Here is a 21,703-nt window from a genome sequence, read left to right on the forward strand (position 1 = left end):
ATTCTAAGATCATTCTGGTCTAATTGACGGTGATTTTTTATTTGTTTAAACTGTTAAACAGTGTCCTCTTAACTGGTAGGGAGGTATTTCAGCATTTTCTCATGATAGCCTACATCAGGGCTCTGCAACCTTTGGCTCTCCTGATGTTTTGGACAGCAACTCCTATCAGCCATTGCGCCAGCAGAATCATTGGCGAGGGATAATGGGAGTTCTAGTCCAAAACACCTGGAAAGCCACAACAGGTTCCAGACACCTGGCCAACATATTTACAGAGGAAACCTTTTACAATCCCAGTTAAAGACTCATTATCAGAGTTGAAACTGCAGAATCATTACAGACATGTTAAGATGGAAGAGCAAAGATTGGGTTAATTGGCAAAATATTCAGTAAGGGCACACACAGCACAAGGAAGCATTTTCACTCAAGTTGTAAAATGGAGAGGAGACCACTTTTTATCTCTGCCACGTCAACCAATTCACTGTGCATAAGGGCATTATAGAGCAAATACCCAAGCATTGCCAGATTGAAGTAGTGAAACAATGGAAGAGTTGAAAGACAGTGTGGCAGTCAGTAAAGGGGAGAAGATTGGAGCTGACTTTCTGTACAGACTAGGATTTGGAAAATATGATGCCGATCGGGTTGATTCCATCTGGAATATTGGGCAAGTAAAAAAATGTTTGGGTCCAGGGACAGAATGCAGATTTATGCTGAACACAAAAAAACAATCTATTTTCTCTCTCCTATGAACAGCCTAGAAGAGACATTAACTCAAGGCCAGACAGACTCTCAGTCCATCCCACAATGTTTATAAGGATAAAGCCCACACCCTGATCTTCAGGATTCCAAAATATGGTTGTAGCATCCACCACTGAGTGGTGGAAGACCATGTGGTCTACACGCATTCTACAGTGCCTCCAACCTCAGATAGTAGCAGAAATTAATATTGCACACCGCAAGGAAACCGGTCATTGACAAACCCCTCACTAGGTGATACATTCCCATGGTTTGTGCCTCCTTTTAATTAGACCATGAGGAGTAAACATTTTCTCAGGCCTCTGTATCCTGCCTGCATAGTTCTAGATGTCGTAAAACAATTGCAGTCACGAAGACCACATGAAATAAAATAAACCCAGGCAGACAATATGCTGCTTTTTATTGCTAGGGTTGTCAAATTGATTATTGAGCATTGTATTAGATTATGTTCAGAAAGTAAAGCACACCTTTATGATGTCCATTGTTTTCTAGTCCACACCTCCCATTCCTTTACTAACCATGATTTTTCCGCAATATTGCGTTGCTTATTTTTTCTTTGACTTATATAATTTGCCACTCATGTATTTGTTGGACTATATACATGTGTTTCTATTCTCACCCTCATCCACTGATGCCCTATGTACTTTTAGCATTAGCAGCATCTTGTGAGAACCGTCTGCAACACAAACAATATAACTTTGTATGCATTACTTTACCGGAGATTCCTCCCAATTCAAAGCTGTGTAATAATAGCCGTTGTTATCATCCAGCGTATTAGTTCCAAAAATATTAACCTCCAAAGTACGAAGCGCTGGACCGGCCCTGCTAGTAGTTGAACTTGTAAAGTAATTCGCTTACTTTATATCGGAGGTGGGGGTTTCACCTTCGAACCATCTAACCTGACCAATACATGTTGGATAGGCAGAACCAGCTATTCACTTCTGTAGGGTAATTATGAAGCGACTTACGTTCTGCATTGCGGCCATTAAATGGGAAACAATTGAGAGACTACTAAATAATGTACATATTGGGAGAAATTACCTTTGAAACTAAACCAACACCCATGTTATGTCTGATAATCTGACTCATCTACTGCACAGCACTATCCTTGGATATCCTTGACTGATGCTGCCAGTCTGTGTCTGATGCAAAGTAGATACCATCCTCAAACCTCACCTCCCTGCTGACACATGTGATCATTACCTCCTACTTTTAAACTCAAAAGTAATACATGCATTTGGTGGGGAACAGATAAACAGGGCCAGCCAAACACTGGTAGCCCCTAAACGTGAGGTACCTCAAGGACATGTGCTCCAACTCATTTTTTATCAATGTCTGTGTCCTTTTGCTGAATGGGTCGCACACAACGGCTCCCTAATGTTTCTTCAGTGACTTCACCATTTTCTCAGCCATTCAATATGCATTTCTTTCCTTGGTCTGAATATCAAACCAGATTCTGTGTTAATTGTCCTTTTGCTAAATTACTTGCAACCAAGTCCAGATTTGCCAACGCTCACACTTTACACATATAGCCCTAAAATGAGTTCACAAACACACTGGTGGTTCTCTTTGATTCACAATGCTGCCTTCTTGTAGCGCTTTAAATTCACTGCCCCTCTTCGTTTGGATCCCTAAAACGGATGAGAAAACTTGAAGTCCCTTTCTCCCACAAATGACTTTTAAACATCTAGTGAGAACATGTTGGTTGTGGTTTCTGGAGCTGTGTGATTTTGAGCAGGATACCCAAGAGCTATTGGAAAAGGATGCCACCTGAGTCATGGCTGTCTTGGATGTTTAGCCACAGTACACCTGTGCTACAGCATCTAAACCGGCTGAACGTGAATTCTCACATTACAGATTCTTGTGCATTGTGCAAAAAAAAGCTAGTTGCACATAGCATGAACATGCTTATCCAACAAACTGATCCCACTCCACTTAGACTAACCAAATGGAGCCTACACATCAAGACTACTAGAGATCCCTAGGTAAATAGCCTGCCTGAAGGTCATTCAACCAGGATGTACACCCCTAACCCCCACACCCCTGTTTCTGGGACAGCAGGAATATAGATACACCTTACTAAATGGCACAACAATGGATATAATACAAGTATCGCTAGTCTTTTAAAAAAGCAATCTGGCAGAATGGGAAACGAGCATGGGAGAGTACTCCCAGAGAAACGTCGACAATAACATCCATTGCAAGAGCTGATTATGTGCTGCTATTGGAAGTAAAACATGTGTTAACTGGCTTGATGAGTTTGCCGGGCTTGATTACTTTTGCAGAGTATCTCTAAATTACATGACATTGAAAAAGAAAGAATTGAAAAAGGTTTGCAATACTTTAAAAGCACATTAAACATAATGTAATGATTCTGGCAATAAATACACTGTGAAGCGCAGCTAAGATTAAACCTGTTTTTCTCAATTCCCCTTTAACATTGGTAAAGCAATACTTGCAAAAGAAATATTGAATGACTCTTGACGATTGAGTACTCCCTATAAAGTCCCTGATAGCATGACGAGAGTACTTTTACATCTGAAGTTACCAATTTATTGTCATTTGCAATGTGGGGGCATGATGGACAGGTTTATTTTTTCTACTGACCAATCTCCTACTAGGATTCTCCCTTTGACCCTAAATATTGATCTAGTGTAAGATTAACCTTTTTCTGATTGCTTATAAGGAATTGCATTCAACTTCACTGCAGCCGTTCTCAATGGAAGTATCCACGTCCAACTGCAAACCTTGTTTCCACAACTTTAAGCTTTTTTCCAAATAAAGTTACTTGCTCTTTAAGTTCTTTTTTTAAGTGAGTAGCACAGTTAATAAACCTTCGCTTGGTTGATGCTTCAGGAGTATAGGACAGCATAACAACATCAAGTAAAGAATACATATTTTCATCTGAGAAGGCTTTCCTATTTTCTCAAATTAAATTAATAAAAGTCTCATCTTGTGTTAAAAAAAGATTAGATTTGCAATCTCTTTTAACGTCCACATTTTCAGACTTTCATTTTAAGTGTAACATGAGCATGCTCAAAAACTGCAATTTCACAATTTACCTTTTCCAACACTGTCCATTTCCATAGAAAGTATTTTATATACTCACTCTGAGAATGAATATGAAGAACAGGTAGGGTAAAAGTGTGGCCCTTGTATTCTAATGGGAATGTCTTCATACATCTTTAAGATTTTCAATGTTTTTGCAATGTTAGTTTTCCTTGCATTTGCTGATCAGGCTGCCGTACGATCAAATACTGTATTAAAATCCCCACTCATCCATAATTTCCTTTTCTTTGAAGAATAACTTGCATGACTAGCATTAGGCACATAAATGCTTCCTTTAATAAAGTGGGCATTTTCGATAGTATCTTTGCCAATACATACACCTCATCTCCTTCTGCGATAATCTTAACTAACCATGTCACTTTCATGTTCAATAAACCTGCTCCTATGTCCCATTCCCTTTCATCTGAACCATTCTGTATTGCCATATTTGCATTTTTCACTTTTCCACACTGACATGGTCCTCACTTCTCTACCTTCGTTGCCACGAGCGCAGGGCAGGAACCCCCGTTCCCAGGAGATACAACACTAGAAGGACCCGCTTCAGGAACCTCATCGCTGTCCTCTGAAAGCACTGACCCAGCTCTGAAACATATGCTCCGGTGACCCACACAATCCTGCTTCATTCTTTTTTCATCACAGAGAAATCTGCCCGAATCGAGCATGGTGCTGCCGGAAATGGCCGCCTCCTCCTCGCTGTGTGGCTGCTAAGCAACTGTAACACAACACACGCCGGTCCTACGTGCATCCGATTGGCTGCACACATGAATATCCCTCTACCCACACGCCGGTCCTACGTGCATCCGATTGGCTGCACACATGAATATCCCTCTACCTACACTGCCGGAAGGCGATAGCCGGAAACAGGCCTATGCATCAAGGGCCTAGCTGTAAGGGCCAGGCCTGTCTGTGCCTGTCCGTGTTGGACGTGGCGACGGACCGCATGCTGCCAAACCAGAGACTGTGATATCTGTAAGTACCATCGCCTGTAGCTTGCAAAAATGCATTGTCCGCTCCATCTTCCCACCCAGTATATGCATTGGTACTATACGAATTTATGCCATTTAGCCTCAGCCAACGTATCAACAGAAGCTTAAGAAAAAGCAGACCCGTTTCACTGTTGCTCTATGCCTATTGCATACTGTTGTGACCCACTGTGTCTACATACGACCACTCTGTCAAATATCACACTAAATGCTGCCATCATGTATATGTACGTTGCTAGCCTGTAATAGTGCAATCTAGGGACCTATTGTTATTCCATGTATAACCTTGCATTATTTTAACTACTGTCAATTTGCCAACGCAGCGAGCTTGCCATTATCTACTCTGCTTACCTGTCATCCCCTCCTACTATCACGCCCTATAACTCAGCGACCTTTACTAATACCCACCGGCCATCTCCTCACTCCCATCTCTGGCCCGCAACAACACTGAGAAGCTATCCCATAGTATTTGCTCCACCAGCCCTACATCTCCACCTGCCACCCCTGACCCACAACCTATATCCTCAATCCCCCCACCATGAAACACCCTACACCTACCAACATGCCTGTTGCCCCCCCACACCTTCTCCTCCAACATCCCCCCACCTACGTCCTACCTTCATTCTTTATCAAAATCAACCCCACTGCAACCCATACTACACCGACCCCTACCACACACCCTAGACACACCAACACCAGAAACCAACTTCTGGGGCTCTGCTCCAGACACACCAACATCCCAGCTCATGCACCTCCTGACCTACCCAGGATAATAGCTCCGCCTACTGATATATTTGAGCAAGCAGCACACACCCCCAAACCCTGCCCTACCGCCCGACACCAACTCCCTCACTGTAACCCATACACCCAACCACCTACAATGTGCCTTGTCAATGCTAGATCCATTCCTGCACATGCCATTGAAATCAGCGAACCTATAACCAATCTTGACCTCGATATCCTTGCAATTACTGAGACCTGGTTACAAAGCGCCTCAGGGCCTCCTCTCACCCTAGCCATCCCACAAGGCTACTCCATCATCAGGCAAGACCGGCTCACTACCGTAGGCAGTGGTGTAGCACTTATCATGAAAGATTATCTGGAGGCCTGACAAATCCCATCCAACCTGGGTGGAAACTCTGACTCCCTTGCTATAAAAAATCTCACTCTCCCCCAACACTACCATCACCATCAACCTGGTCTATCGCCGTCCTGGCCCACTAATGGACTTCCAGGACAACCTCTCACCTCCTTGCAGAAAACCTTAAGACCACTTCCAAAAGCATCCTTCTAGGGGACCTCAACCTCGGCTACAACGATAAAAAGGACAAACCAGCCAAAAACCTCTCACTAGCCTTACAAGAACTAGGCTTCAATCCAAAAATAAACACGCCCGTGCACAACAAAGGACGTATCCTTGACTGGATATCCAACCACAACTGTGGTATTGGCATCAGTTCCATCACCCCCACCCCTTGGTCTGACCATCGCCTCATTCACTTCTTCATTCCCACTATCACCACCAAGGTGCACAAACCTAACCCTATCCCCCCACCCCTGGCAAGAAGCGCAAAAAATCTAACAAAAGAAAAGTTCATACCTCATCTCAACACCCTCACCACTGATCTTGAATCCACTGACCCATCCGTGCTAGCAGACATCTACAAACACACCATCAGTGCTGCAATAGACACTATTGTCCCACTACAAAAGAAAAAAGCTAAATTAATGAAACATTCCAACACCTGGTTTTCCTCTGAACTAAAAGAACTCTGCACTCTGAAACGCAAAGCGCTGAACATCTGACAGAGATCACCTTCTGAAGTCACCCTATCCTCCTACAAAAAAGTCACCTCTCAATACAAAAAAGACATAATCACAGCCAAATCTGCATCATTCAATGACAGAATTACTAATGCTACTTCTGAAGCCAAAGAGCTCTTTGCCATTTTCAAAGAACTCACTACCCCAGCCACCAAATCCAAAGATGTCATTAAAGACCAATCCTGGTGCAACTCAATACAATCTGCCTTACTTAATAAAATCCTACTCTTGCAAGAAAAAAATCAAGGAGCATCACAAAAACTTGTCACAGTATATTGATTCAACCACCAGCACAGAGCACAAGTCCACCTCCAGCGTAGCACCTCCTACCACTAAAGACCCCATAACCCTGTTTAAATTTAGGGAAATAACTTAACTTGAAGTAATTGAGACAATTAACAAAATCAAACCATCCAACTGCAAAGGAGATGCCTGCCCAGTGAAACTGATTAAAGACTGAACAAATACTCTTTCCCCTTTTCTCAAAACCTTCATCAACGCATCCTTCAACTCCAACACTGTTCCAGACAGTCTGAAAGAAGCCTGGATGCGCCCCCTTCTAAAAAAAAAAAAAACACTCCGGACCCAGAAATTGCCAACAAATATAGGCCCATCACCACCGTGCCATTCCTGCTCAAGATCCTGGACAAAGTCTCATACACGCAAATCCAGCAATATCTTGAGGCAAACCACATCCTAGGTAAAAGACAGTCAGGCTTCCGACCAAGACATGAGACTTAGTCAGCCCTACGGGATCTTAAAATTCAATTTAGCGACATCGGGGACAAAGGCAAACCAGCACTTCTCCTTTTGGACCTGTCTGCTGCCTTTGACCTTGTCAACCATGATATCCTAGGCATGCACCTAAAAAATGAAGCATATTTCTCATCAGAAGCCATCGCCTGGGTGGCCTCCTTCCTAAATGGTAGACTCATGAAAGTCTTCTCGGACACTGCATCTGCCACCCCTACCACCATCCACTGTGGCGTTGTCATGATGCCTACCCCCGGGGATCCAGATCAAGTCCAGCAACCCCAGAAGCAGGTATCAAGTTATTCCAAGCAAGCCCAAGAACCCCTGCTAGGGGCTATTTGGGTGCAGTCCTGGCCTCTATGGCGCCAGGCCCATATGGAGAGTCAGTCCTGGCGCCATAGGTGCCAGGCTCCTAGATTAAAACTTACCTGATGCAGACCATGCTGCAAGAGCTCCAAGCCAAAAGAGGCTTGGAAGGGACTACTTTACCTAGGGACTATTTTTTACTCGGGTGGGGTCGAGGAGGAATACTTACCTGGGACTAATTTGGAGGCTATTTAAACCACGCCCGAAGAGCAGCAGATACTTTGCGTTATTCTGTATCCAGCAGCGTAACGCTCACCGTGCCTGCAAGTCTGCATCCAGTCTTCTGCCATGCCCGCCTCGAGTCTGGAGCTCCTAGAAAGAGGGAGAAAGAAGGAAAAAAGGTTAAAACAAGAGCAATACCTTTGATCCTTACCTGAATTCCCGATCCACCTTCGAGCTTGAAGAAAGAAGTTATTTTATGTGCGTCGCCTTGCCTGCTGCAGCGCCGCGCTGACCTCACCGGCCTTCGCAGCATCTTCACAATCCACTGCATCCTTCTGCATGTTCCTGCCGCACTCCGGCACCTAAGGGGAACACAAGAACAGCAAGGTGAGCCAAGGGAATAAACAGAGGCAATATTAGTTACCCACCATAGACTTTTTTTTTTTTTTAATTTCTTTTTTATTGGTTTTACAACAAAGAGAAAAATGCATCCCCAACTCCCCCCGTTCCCCCCCCTCCCCTTGAAGGCAATTACTTATGTCCGTGGTCCATTATTGCCATGGGCCACTCGCCAAAGTTATTAGGTTCATGACAGAGGAACCGTCATCCCGGCCACCCCTCACTCTCCTCTGGGAGTGGCCTCTCCCAGTCCGTGAACATATGTGTTGGCACCTTGGAGTTGCATCTGTATTGTCCATTATTTGCTCCGGCCCCGGCCAGGCCGCCTCCTCCCCACTCACTGAGTTCCCTTTGGTCTGTGTTCTGCCCCCGGGCGTAGGGCCCAGTCGGGCCAGCCTGTCCTCCTTCCGAGTCATCTGAGTCACTCCTGTTGTTTCCCGCCCCGTCTCCGAACAGGTCCCGTACCAGGGTGTTCCACGCCAGTATTCTGGCTCCGCTATTGCCTTCTCCCCTCTGTGTGGCTCTCATCCAGACGGTCGTTTCCGCTATCGCCCATTTTTGTAGATCTGCCCACCAGCCCTCTGCCGAGGGTCCTTCACTCGTGTTCCATGCCATTGCTATGCGGCGCTTCGCCAGTATTGTCATCAGGTCTTTCATTTTTGCCACGTGTGCCATCTGCCTGTCCCCCCTCGGGAACAGGCCCAGTATATAAGACCTAGGTGACCATGCCTGCATATGGATTCCTGCCGTCCTCGCCTTACTCTTCACCATATTCCAGAACTCTGTTATTTTGGGGCACGACCAGAACATGTGCACCATGTCCGCTTGTTCTTCCCGGCAGCGTGGGCAGCTGGAAGTTTGTCCTTTTCTTATCTTCATCATTCTTTTGGGAGTTAGGTATGCTCTGTGGACTATGTAGATTTGCAGCTGCCTGAACCTGGCATTCCTAGAAACTTTTTTAGTGTATTGGAGGGTTCTATTCCATTCTCCTTCTTGGAAGGGCTGCTGGAGCTCCTCTTCCCATTTTGCTCGCGCGTTCAGTGTCTTCCTATTAGTGGTGCCCAGTAGTTGCTCATAGAGCCTGGACACCGTGTGTCCTCCTTCAGAAATGTCATACCAGGTATCCAGCGCTCCCCCAGTATTCTCTGCCTCCGCCTCTGGCATGGTTCCCCACCTCTTCTTCATTGCTTGTACTAAGCTGTTATACAGGATGAACTGGCCCTTGTGCACCTCTTGCTCCTCCACTAAGGACTGGAATCCGACCCACTGTCCTTCTTGCCACAGGTCCCCTATTTGGGCTACCCCCTTGTCCTCCCATTGTGTCCTGTACGTGGCCAGGCTTGTTATGCGGGTATCTACCAGACCCGCCAAGGGGATCTGTCTTGAGCAGGGGTCCTGCATGCCTTGCGTTTTCCAGGCTCTCTCCCATAGCGTTCGGCCTAGCTGGGCCATGCTAGGAAGAGACCCAGCCTGGGCAGCTGGCATCCAGAGGAGTTCCCTCAGGTAATATTGCCTGAGTGCTGGTCGGAGGAGAATTGCGTCGATGGAGGTGTCCTCCCCCAGCCATCTCACCACAAATTGGAGTTGTGCCGCTAGGTAGTAATGCAAAAAGTCCGGGAGTTTGATGCCCCCCCACTCGTGGCTCCTCTGTAATGTAGTCAGTGCTACCCTGTTTCTCCCCCCTCCCCACAGGAAGGTCCTCACCAGGTTGTGCAGGCGTTTAAAGAAAGCTCCCGGGATGTTATAAGGGATATTGGTAAAGTAATATAGGAGCCTGGGCAGGACCGTCATCTTCAATAAGGCCGCTCGGCCTATCATCCCCAGTGGTAGGGTCTTCCAGAACTGCATAGCGTGCTCAATTTTATTCAGGGCCGCCTGCGTGTTGGCTATGTGTGTGTCCGCGGTATCGTGGTGAATGTCCACTCCCAGGTATCTAAAGGTGGTCGGGGACCATGTGAGACCCAGGTGCGGCAGTTGATCTGGTGGTACTTTTCGCAGGCCCGCCAGGGGGAACAGTGAGGATTTCTCCCTGTTGACAGTGATTCCCGATAGTCTACCGAATGCTCCTAGTGCCTCGAGTAAATCTCGTAAGTGGGTGCGTGGGTCCTGGACGTAGAGCAGTATGTCGTCTGCGTAAATCGATATCTGGTGTGTCACCCCGTCAATTGCTATGCCCGTGTCCATATAATCCGTTCTTAGGAAGACCGCGAATGGCTCCAAAGCTAGGATATATAACATTGGTGACAGCGGGCACCCTTGTTTCGTACCTCGCCCTATGCTCCATTCCCCGGAGACCACCCTACCCGTCTTGACCCTTGCTCTCGGGTCTTTGTAGAGCAACTTTATCCATTGAAGGAACCCCTGCCCTATCCCAAAGTGGGCGAGTGCTCCCAAAAGCCAGTCCCAGCTCACCGAATCAAATGCTTTAATCGCATCTAGGGAAGCTACTGCGCACTCCCCGTCTGCTTGGTTAGTCCTATCAATGACGTAATGGAGTCTCCGGAGATTCCACGTCGTGTTTCGTTCAGGTACATACCCTGTCTGATCAGTGTGGATCAGGGTGGGTAGCACTCTCTTGAGCCGGTTAGCTAATGCCGCTGTCAGGATCTTGGAGTCCTGGTTTATCAGGGAAATTGGTCTATAGGACCCACACTCGAGGGGTGGTTTCCCTGGTTTAAGTATCGGCACTATAATGGATTCCGACATGCTATTCGGGAGCCTCCCCGTCTCATATGCCTCCTCCAGTGTTTCCAGCAATCTAGGGGCTAAACTGTCTCTGTACTTCTTATAGAATTCCCCCGGTAGCCCGTCTGGCCCCGGGGTCTTCCCTGTCGGCAGTTGGGTGATTACTTCCGCCAGTTCCTCCACTGTGAGGGGAGCATCCAGCATTTGGGCCTGTTCCTCAGTGAGTTGCGGGAGCCTGATTTCCGCGAAGGCGTCCTCTAGGTCCCCCTCCTCCCCCTCTTGGACTTTTGTGTACAGTTTCTCGTAAAATTGCGAGAACACCTCGTTTATACCTTCCTGGGACCTTACCTCCTCCCCTTGACTATTCTGGATTGCATTAATTGGTTCCCGCTTGGCCTCCTGTTTGGTTAGCCAGGCCAGGAGCCTGCCGGGCTTATCCCCTTCTGCATGCAGCCTCTGTATGTACTTCCCGTAATCTAGGCGCCCCAGCCTTTCCCAAGTCTCCATGCACTGTTGCCGCAGGGTGGTGAGGTCATCCTGATCTCCTCCGTTCTCCCCCGCCCATTTCTCGGCCCTCTCAATCTTTCTTTCTAACGCGTCCAGTTGGGTCAGGGTTTCCCTCCTGAGTCCTCCCGTCTTCCCCATTGCCGCACCTCTGACCACAACCTTAAGGGCCTCCCAGATCGTCACCATGCTGTCCACACTACCCGAGTTATGCTCAAAGTAGTCTTCTATCGTGCTTTGGATATGTTCCTGGAATTCCCCGTCCAGCAGTGCTTCTGCCCTTAGTTTCCATGTGGGCGTGGGGGCCCCTCTGTGTGTATGTGCCCATGTGACTCTCAAGGGGGCGTGATCAGACAGGGTTCGTGCATGTATGTGTGCCCCAGTGAATTCACCTAATGTCTCCCTTCCCGTGAAAAGGTAATCAATCCGCGTGAATGTCCCATGCGGAGCACTGTAGTGTGTGTATCCCCTTTCCCCCTCATGTACCTTCCTCCAGATGTCCTCCAGTTCCAGCTGGTCCAGCACCTTCCGTAACCTCCGTGCTGGTGGCGCTGGTCGTCTGTGCTTATCGTCCGACCTGTCTAGTCGGGGGTCCAGTGTGCAATTGTGGTCTCCAGCCCAGATGATCGTAGCGTTCCTGTACGGGGCCAGCCGGGGCGTGAGTGACTCAAAGAAGGCTGTTGCGTCATGGTTGGGGGCATAGGTGTTCACCAGGCACACCTCCCGGTTCTCCAGCATTCCGTGGACGATCAGGACCCTACCCTCAGCGTCCTTTTCCTGGTTGATGAGCTGGAATGGGGTGCTCGGGGCGATCCAGGTCATCACCCCCCTTGCATAATTAGAGTACGATGAGCTGTACATCTGACCTCCCCATTTTTTGGCCACCTTGGTTTGTTTTCCGACCGTCAGGTGCGTCTCTTGTAGCATTGCAACGTGAGCTTTCGTTTTGTTTAACCAGGTGTAGACCCTCAGCCTCTTGACGTATGCATTCAGCCCTCTAACATTCCATGTGACGATGTTTAGGTCATCTCGGTTCTTGTGGGGCAGGTGTTAGTGGCCCTCTCTGTCCCATGGGCCCGTTCACTTTCATGTCCTTTTGACATGTCTCTTTCCGGGGGTCCTCGTCTCGCATCTCTCCCGTGGTACTTTGTGCGGTTCCCACATCCTCCATCTTCCGCGTTTCCCAGGGGTGTAGCTGCTCTTGCGGTTCTTGGATCCGTTTTTTCCTGGTGTTTTCCTTCAGTACGCTTCGCTGACCCCTGGCGCCCGGGGTCCGCCTCGCGTGTCCGCCTTCCGTGCCTCCGCCGTGGTTTCTCAGTCTGTCATGTCCTTTTTCCCTAGTGCCTTCACCCCACAAACTTAACCTCCTAACAACTGTAACTAAAAACAACACTAACAAACGCCCAGCCTCCCTCCCCCTGCTCGGGCCCCACCGCTTTCCAGGTGTCGCCTTCCTTTCCTCAGGCTTACTTGTCGCGGCGTAGTGCCTTAGAACTGGCACTATAAACATTGTCTCTGCTTGGGGTTCCTACTGTGGGTCTTGGCGGTCCAGTTCCGGAAGTCTTGTGCTCCCAGTTTATTCTTGGTTTAGGCCTTGAACTCGTGAGCTGTTGGTTATCCTGCTCCTTCACTTTTCCATTGGGAGTATCCCTGTGTCTTTAATTTAGTTGCAGTGAAGTGGTGTAGCAACCTGCGGTTCGCTGCAGTGTTCCTCAGAATTTTGTCTCGCCCTGATCTACCGGGCGCCTGGGTCTTGCATTCCATCTTCAATCTCCTTCTCTGTCTCGTCGGGGGGCTTCTCTGTTCCGTCTGTTCCCCTCTTCCGGCTGCGGGAACCCCTGTTGGTCCATCCACAGTTGGGCGTCCGCTGTGGTCTCAAAGATCTGTGTCCTTCCGTTATGTAGCACTTTGAGTTTTGCCGGGTACAGCAGCATGAACTTCACGCCCGCTGCTCGAAGGCGGTCTTTGGTCGGCCAGAACTGAGCTCTTTGCCTTTGCACTAGCGCCGTGTAGTCGGGGTAGATGGTTATCCTGGCTCCATTCCGGGTTATGACTCCTCCGTCTCTCGAGAACGCCAGGATTTTTTCCCTGTCTTTAAAGTTCATGATCTTTGCGATCATAGGCCTCGGTGGTGCCCCCGGGCGTGGTCTCTTTGTTAATGCCCTATGTGCCCTTTCCACAACGAAACCCTGGGACAGGGTCCCGGCACCCACCGCTTGGATTAGTAAGTTCTCGATGTAGTCCGTGGGATCTCTGCCTTCCTCCCCCTCCGGCAGCCCCACTATGCGTACATTGTTGCGTCTAGCCCTGCTTTCCGCGTCTTCGGCTCTGCGTTCTAGCGTTCTGATGCGTTCCAGTGCCTCTGACATTTGAGTTTGGGAGGCGGTCATGTCCGTTGTATTGCTCTGTACCTGTTGTTCTACCGTTGTCACTCTCTCTGCCAGGTTTCTCGTGTCCTGCCGAAGGAGCCCCACGTCTACAATCACTGCATCTAGCTTGCCTTCTATCGAAGTCTTTAGTGCTTCTATGGCGTCCAGGATGCTCCCTTCCACCTGTTTGATCTCTCCATGCGCCACATGTGACGTTACCGTGTCCATTTCAGCCGCCTCGGGCTGCTGATCCTCATTCTTGCGGGCAAATGACTCCATGACCGTCTGCCTCCCCCTACCACCTCTTGGTTTGTCTGGCATGTTGGTTCCGATTGCTGTGTGCCAGTGCGCGGGTCCTGCTCATGCAGTTTCGTGGTAGTAGCCTTGGGCCGGGGTCTGTGGGGTGGTGTACCCCTGGCTGTTTCTTCCGTGCGGGTGTATGTGGGAGTAGGCCCGCCGGTAGGCCCCCGCCAGTTGTGTGACTCGTGGCTCTTCTAGGGTCTCTGTCAAAGCTGTTTGAGTGGGCTGTATCCTCTTACGTATGTCCTGTGACCCCCCAGGGCGGGCGTTCGGCCCACCTCTCTGGTGTGGCTCTGCCGTCTGTCGCTGTCCGCCCCAGCATATGTCGGTGGGAACTGGCCTCCCGCAGGGGCCCGTCCCAGACGCATCACCCTCCTCTTCAAGTGAGTGTTCCGGTCCCCAGGTCGGGGTCAGACACTCCGTTCATCCCCTTCGTCCTCTGGCCTCGGGGGGTCTCGGGGTCTCCTTTCCTTACCCCGGCCGGGGCTCTCAGCGCCCGACTACCAGTCTCCGTTCGGGCTCCGCCACCCGTGCCTGCTGTCGGGGGGCCTTGGGCACTCGCGCTCCTGTGTGCCTGTCCTAGCACGGCGTTACGGTGCGTCCTCTGGCCTCCTTCTGCGGTATTCCGTCCCCCGCAGCTGCCCGTCCTCCAGGGCGCTCCCGGCTGGTGCTCTCCACGTCCTCACCTCCAGCCCCCCTTTGCTGTCTATCGGGGGGGGCGCACCCTCCAGTCCTCCGGCGCCGCTGCTGCCGCCTGGTCCTTTCCCGCTCTGCCACGGCTTGTGCTGCGGTCCGTGGGCGTCCGCGCCTCCTCCGTCTGTCTCGGCACAGCGCTGCGGCGCTTCTCTCGATCTCCTCCCTTCCCCCGGGCGGCTCGGCGGTCTTCGCTAGGCTGGCTGTCCGCCGGCGGCGCCCCAGGGTCCTGTTTTCCTTTCTCCCGCGCCCGCGTTCTTCTCGGTGGCGAGCGGCTAACTCAGCGAGGCGCGTCCGCCATTTTGCGTGGCGGAGTCGCGTATCTCGCACTCTCCGTTTTCAGTCTTCTCGGTCCCGATTCGCCTCGGACTTTCTCCTGCGTGTTCTCTGGGCGTTCCGATGCCTTCCCTAGCTCTTCCTCTGTCGTTTTCCTTCACTTTATGGCCTTTTCCAGGATCTATCTCCGGATCGAGCGGGAGCTCTTGAAGACTAGCTCACGCTCGCATGGCCGCCAAGCCACGCCCCCTACCCACCATAGACTTACCTGATTTTACCGCTGGGGGTACTATTCCTCTTCACGGGTCGGCGCAGCCTCCACCGCATCTTTGCTGCACCCCGGCCCCTAAGGGAAACAAGGGACAAACGAGGGGAATCCTTCTCACCACAATAGACGTACCTAATTTTACCGCCGGAGGCATTATTCCCCTAGACTTCATAATTTCTCTCAGCACCTGAATAAGGGAGAAAGCCACAAGTTACATACTGACATTATTTTATCGAACTGTGTTGGACAATACAAATCCTTACCTGAATGTTACCGGTTGCCACGAGGAACTCTTCACTAGGGTCAAGCTGCAACCTGCAAGGAATCGGACAAGAGTGAAAGTCAGACATTTGAACTCTTACGAACTATATACTTACGGCGTCTCGCCGGAAATCTCAGAGTCAATATTGTTCTGGAACTCACCAATTCCTTCGAACCAGTGAAGCAACTGGTTATCTACGCGCCCCTGCGCTCAATGCAGGATGGAGAGCTCATCTTTCCAAACCATCAGGTGAGACTATAAGAGGGGATATTAAAGGTGATGAGTGGGGAGAACAGCGGGGGTGGGGGTTAACACTCAACTCCACGGGTGGTTAATTCCCTTTCTCCATTTGCAGAAGAATACTCCTACGGGCCAAGCAAACAAAGCAAGGTGGGCCAGTCCAGTCTGTCATCTCGGCACTACGCGTCACATTGGTGGAGACCGCAGCTGTCCAGTTCAGATCGACGCCCCTGTGGGAGCCAGGTGAGCGTTACAGGCGTCTCTCAGGGCTCTTGCACCACCCCCACACTCTACAACATTTTCACCCTCCCGCTATTCAATGACCTCGACTGTCGCAACATAGCGTACACCAACTACGCTGATGACACGCAGGTACTACTCAATACAAAACCTTCAACACTTGACAACTCCACCATTACAGTCTACTCGACTGTTAAAACTTTAGGTGTCCATCTTGACTCCTCACTATTCATGACTCGCCAGGTTAACGCCATAGCCTCCTCAGCCGCACTCACCACTAAAGTGATCAATGCAGTTAAGCCATTTCTCTCCACCAAAAACTGCCTCTCCATCGCCAGAGCCACAGTAGGTACAAAGCTGGACTACTGTAATGCCCTATTCTTGGGCACCTCTGCAAAAAACTTGAACAAACTTCAAATTACCCAAAACAATGCCCTCAGGGCAGCACTGAGCATTCCCAAAAGGGAGCATATCTCTCAAGCTAGGAGAGATGCCCACTGGCTACCAGTTAAGGAGCGCATACTATTCATATCCATGGCCATCACTCACAGATGCCTCTCATTAGACCTCCCACCCTACATATCTGAAAGAATCACACTCGACTCCTCTAACAGATCTACGAGAACCCACCTTTCCAATCAGATTTATGTTCCCACGTTCAAAAGATCAAAAGTATGGGGGTCCAGTTTTCAGCACCTCGCCCCCAAAAACGGGAATGCCCTGCCCACCACACTAAGAAATGAAAGATCCTACTCCACCTTCCGTAAAACACTAAAAACCCTACTGTTCTGCTAAATGTATCTACTGTAAATGTATCTACCTGCCTACACATGCTGTTTCTCTGTAACCCACCAACAGCAAAAATTACGTTCTTCTGTATCTTGAGTTCTACATCTGTTTTATTCCATGCTTTGTCACCACTGATGTGTTTCATATGTTAAGATAAGCACTTTGTAACAGCGCCACGATGCCCCAGAGCCGTTTGTGCGCTTTATAAATGCAAATAAATAAATATTTGGGGCAGAGGAGTCCTACTACAAAATCCCCCATTTTCCGGACAAACCTTGACTCTGCTACCCGTATGAAAGTATATTTAAGAAAAATGGGTTTTCCACAGTGAGGAATTAAATGAAACGTATTTAGGTTTCCTGGTGTCTAACAACAAACGCTTACCATGTCTATAAATTGTAGAATTCAGTCCCAACTTTAACACGATTTATATAGTTGACGCATATTTATCATCTCTTCGTTTTGAGATTTTTTTCCTCGGTTTTATACTGTGACCAGCTGTTTTAGCAAAATAAAAGAGCCCATTAACACATTTACTTTTTATCCCCATAGGTGTAACCATTTAAGTACATTCACTGTTGCAGAAAGACCATTAGGATCCAACTTTGAGATGTCTGATGTGTCCCTGTTTTTGAGGTAATTGCTTTCATGTGCTCGAAGAGCTGTGAACTTTCACTTGCTTTGTCAATCAGTAATTGAAACAGAAATATTGAAATGTTGTAAAATAGATTCAGCAACATGTCATGTTATGTTGCATTTTGGTTGAGGCCTTATAATTTTTTAACATGGTAAAAGATTAGGAAGTGCAGGTGTAGATAAGTCATATGCATCATGATTCCTTGAGGAAAAAGTAAATAATAAAAACAGATAACTGTGACCGTGGTTGCTTTGGAGTCCGGACATGTGAAGATCATAGGAACAGAGTCATTTGTACACACTTGGGAAGGCACACAATAGTCAATAGTTTACTAAGTTCCCACTGCAGAGTTGTAAATGTTTAGGCTGACTACAAAGTTGCTTCCAATGTTATGTTATAGATTTCTATAGCGGACCTATGCAATTCACACAACATTGGGAATGCAGCTGTACAAGGTAAGACATACATGACTGCATAGGTCCTGCCAGCCCAGAGAGCCTGCAGTGGGGATTTTATAGGATTACAAAGCAGACTTATTCAGAAGTTAAGATAATTTGAGCCAAATCTTCAAGTGTCACCTGGAATGGGACAATGGCAAAATTTGAGGAATTTTCTTGAAAAGCCTAACACTGAACATTTGTATAGCACTTAGCAGTATAATTCAGGCTGTATGTGAGAATGTCCATAATTGTCAATTGAGCTGTGAAAAGCTCCAAAGCCTCAATATTATATCAAGTAGAAGAAATCGTTCATAATGCCATTGCAGTCTTTCAAACTGTCTCTATAAAATGAATCTACAGAAATGTACTTTACCAGTTAGACACAGTTCCAGTGTAATTACATAATAGTCAAACTAGTTTCAATAGCCTTCTTTTTTCATCTTGAGAGAGCAAGTGCAATGACAGGTTTTTTTTAACAACTAATGTAACATCTACCTTCTGATAGGATATGATAATTTATTTATATAGCGCCTATACACAATGTGTTTCAAAGTGCTGCAAGGGAGGGAACAAGGGAAAATACAAAGTCATTCTTACAGGCCATGAACAGTAAGGATATGAAATTAACTATCATACTCAGTCTGACGACATTTCAGATAGTGCAAGAGCTAAGACATAGATAAGGAAGGGAGGAGAAGAGTGGGAATGAAATGGAAAGGGACAGGCGACTACCGTATTAGGCCTGACGACATTTCTGGTAGAGCCGGAGATAACAAAAGGTGAGGGAGAAGGGTGCAGAAAGGGAGTGGGGGAACAAAACAAGCGACTATCATACTAGGCCTGACGATATTTCAGCTAGTGCTGGGGTGGAGGGGGGAGAATTATGGGGGGAGGAGACGGACGAGATTGCTATCATACTAGGTCCAGGGTCAATTCTGATAGAGTAAGTGCATAGGAGAAAGTAAGGGGAGGAGATGGGGAAAAAGGGAGAGGATGAGAGAACAGAGAGTAAGCAGTCAAAAAGAAGCAAGAGGGGAAGAGTGAATACTATTGCAGAAGTCATACAAAATGTTGCAAGCAGGATACAAGATGAAGATGGGAACAGCAGGATTCAGGGCCACCATGAGAAAGGGTGACGCTCCGTGAATCAATGAAGTCCATACAAGTCAAATCCAGCATTGGCCACAAGACTGTGATGGTGAAACCAGAATTTATCAGGACAGACTCCTGCAGAAGTAGGCTGGAGGAGGGTCAGGGCGAGCCGGGTAGAAGAATCGAGCAAAACAGGCAACACATGTGTGCGATAAGGGGGGGCACAAGGGAACATCACAGGGGGACCAGAGAGGTGGGGATGGCCTGTGGGGACAGAGGGAGTAAACACATGTTGGTGCATGCTTACCTGCTTTCTGAGCAGCGGTTCGGGGCCTGGATCCTCCTGGTCCAAACAGGAATTGCCCTTTTCTTTGTTGCCCTTCGCTTCGGACGCCTGGGCGGGAGACACCTTTGATCTAAGAATTAAGAGCAGGAAGGAAGAGGCAGGGCTAAGAAGGTGGGTGGTGCTTAGGCCAGGTGACCAAGATCCACTTGCACCTGCTCCCCATCTGCAAAGGAAAAGAGGCTGGAGGGATGCTTAAGTAGGGAAAAAGAGCAGCAACCACGAAGGCACGAGGTGGGTGGGGCTTGCTAAGTGGGGGAAAAACGATACTCTGATAAAACCTGCAGAGATCTTACAAAAGCCCTACCTAAAGTCATCTCCCAGCTGGCCTGGGGAAGGCAGCCGCTACCTCATTACGTCCCTGGGGGTGGTACTAGCCAAGAGGATCACCTGGGAGCAAAAGGTCTCCAATGGAACGGGGGGACTCCTTTGGCAGTGACACAGTATTTGTCTTCCTCAGAGGAGGAAGTGTCAGTGATACTGGAATATGTCAAAAAAGGTAGCAGGCGCTCCTCTCCAGACAGAACATGGCATGATAACCTGTTCAGAGATTAGAGTTTGCAGCACACTCTGCTCCTGCCGGCTTGCTGCCGGCAGGAGCTGTTCTTTCCCAAAACTAACAATCCTGATGGTGATGGAAACTGTCATAACCAATCTTTTATTGGGAGTAAAAATACCCCTATAAAATCCGTTACATTTATGTGGGTGAAAGCTCTCTTGATCAACAAGGGAATGTTAAATGTGAGTCTTCAAATATTAACATCAAAGCTTCTGAAAACTGTAATTCCCATGTAAAGACAAACCACTCATTCAATCCTTATAATCCTTTAGAAGATGCAAGTATGGATGGAAAGGAAGCTGATCATAATATTCCCTTTAAAAGAACACCAATTAACAATGGGGACTTCAAGTCCCACAATGCCCAAAGTACTGGGACAAAGAATAGGGATGCAGAGACTCAATACTGCAAGTTGCAGCCTAATAGTGTTAATGACCCAGACCTGAGGGAGACTGGGAGGCATAACAGGCCCCCTCAGGTGGAGGCCTTAGAGAGCAGTAGTGGGAGGTGGAGTGATTGCAGTAACTCAACATTGCTGTTGCAGCTGAACGAGAGCAGATGTGCCGGAGCCGACGTAGTTTTGCCCAACAAATGCCAGTTCTGAGAGGGTCTCTACCTTCAGAGACCTTGATTAAAGAGGTTGCGCAGCAGGAAGCATTAGTTTTAAAAGCTTTCCCCAGATCCTGTGCGGTGGATGTGTGAAGTTGAGTTGCCTTCCCCACTATAAGGCAAGCTCTGGTGGCAGTTGAGCACCAGAGAGCCTTTGGAGCAAGGAACAGTCCTTTTCCAACCGGCGCGGGCCGCGGAAAACAGAGAGAAGCAGTTTGCGAGCAGAGCAGAAGAAGCAGAAGTCCCGAAGGCAGCAGAGCGAGAGGACGAGCACGCCTAACTCAGTGAGTTCACTAGCATATTGTGACCCCGGAGCGCTCCGTGATCGCCCGCTGGCCAGATCTGGGTACTTTGAATACCAAACTGATGTAAAAAGAGTAAAGTGGCAGAAACATAAGGGTTTTGAATACCAAAAGGATGTACAGCAGATTAATTATCCTTTTGAACACCAAGCTGATACGAAGTGGAGAAAGTGGCAACATAAGAACTTGGTAACAGGCCAGCAAAGTGTCATTGATGTTCTGGAGGTCAGAATTATTTCCAACAACAAGAGAGAGCAATATTACTACAAACCAATACAAAGAATCATTGCCAAAGCCAAAAGAGGGCAATAGCAAAGCAAGTTAAAAAGAACCAACATTGCCAATTAAGAAGCAAATAGTTTTTATACCCTATTGTCAGACGGAGAAAGAAGCAATAGGGTGAACTGACCTAAATGAGCATTTCCTAAGTCAAAGAAGAGCGAGAGTGAGAGAAAGCCATTATCAGCACTTGGTTAATGCAAAAGTGGGAAAATAAGAGTGGCAGGAAGGCTGCCCTTCTGACAGAAGGTATTCAGGAAGAGAGGGGCATAATCTGCATTGCATGTGGAAATCACAAATGTGGAACAAACAGGACAAATGTGTCTCATGTTTTCCCAGAAGAAGTAGTCAAAACTGATATTGTGGAAAATCAAGACTTTATAAAGTGCTGCATGGCATGTACTGTTGTGAAAGCAAAGTAGATATAGAAAAATGTGTTCTATTTTGAGTGTGCTTAAGAGGATTGCGATGGTGGATGGAATTATTGATTAACTGAATGCACATTAT

At 48.0% G+C, this 21,703-nt stretch overlaps 1 protein-coding gene across 1 annotated transcript in view; it reads left to right on the forward strand.

The window, feature by feature from the left end:
- PKD1L1 (polycystin 1 like 1, transient receptor potential channel interacting) overlaps positions 1–21,703 on the forward strand; it is a 2,330,280-nt gene that overhangs the window by 1,321,098 nt on the left and 987,479 nt on the right. Inside the window, exon 30 of the mRNA XM_069613333.1 lies at positions 17,488–17,571. Within this exon, the coding sequence (XP_069469434.1) occupies positions 17,488–17,571 (84 nt within the window). The remainder of the gene's footprint in view (positions 1–17,487; positions 17,572–21,703) is intronic.

This window comes from Ambystoma mexicanum, chromosome 5p (genome assembly GCF_040938575.1).
Source record: "Ambystoma mexicanum isolate Mex_15411 chromosome 5p, UKY_AmexF1_1, whole genome shotgun sequence".
In the NCBI taxonomy this organism is placed as follows: domain Eukaryota; kingdom Metazoa; phylum Chordata; class Amphibia; order Caudata; family Ambystomatidae; genus Ambystoma; species Ambystoma mexicanum.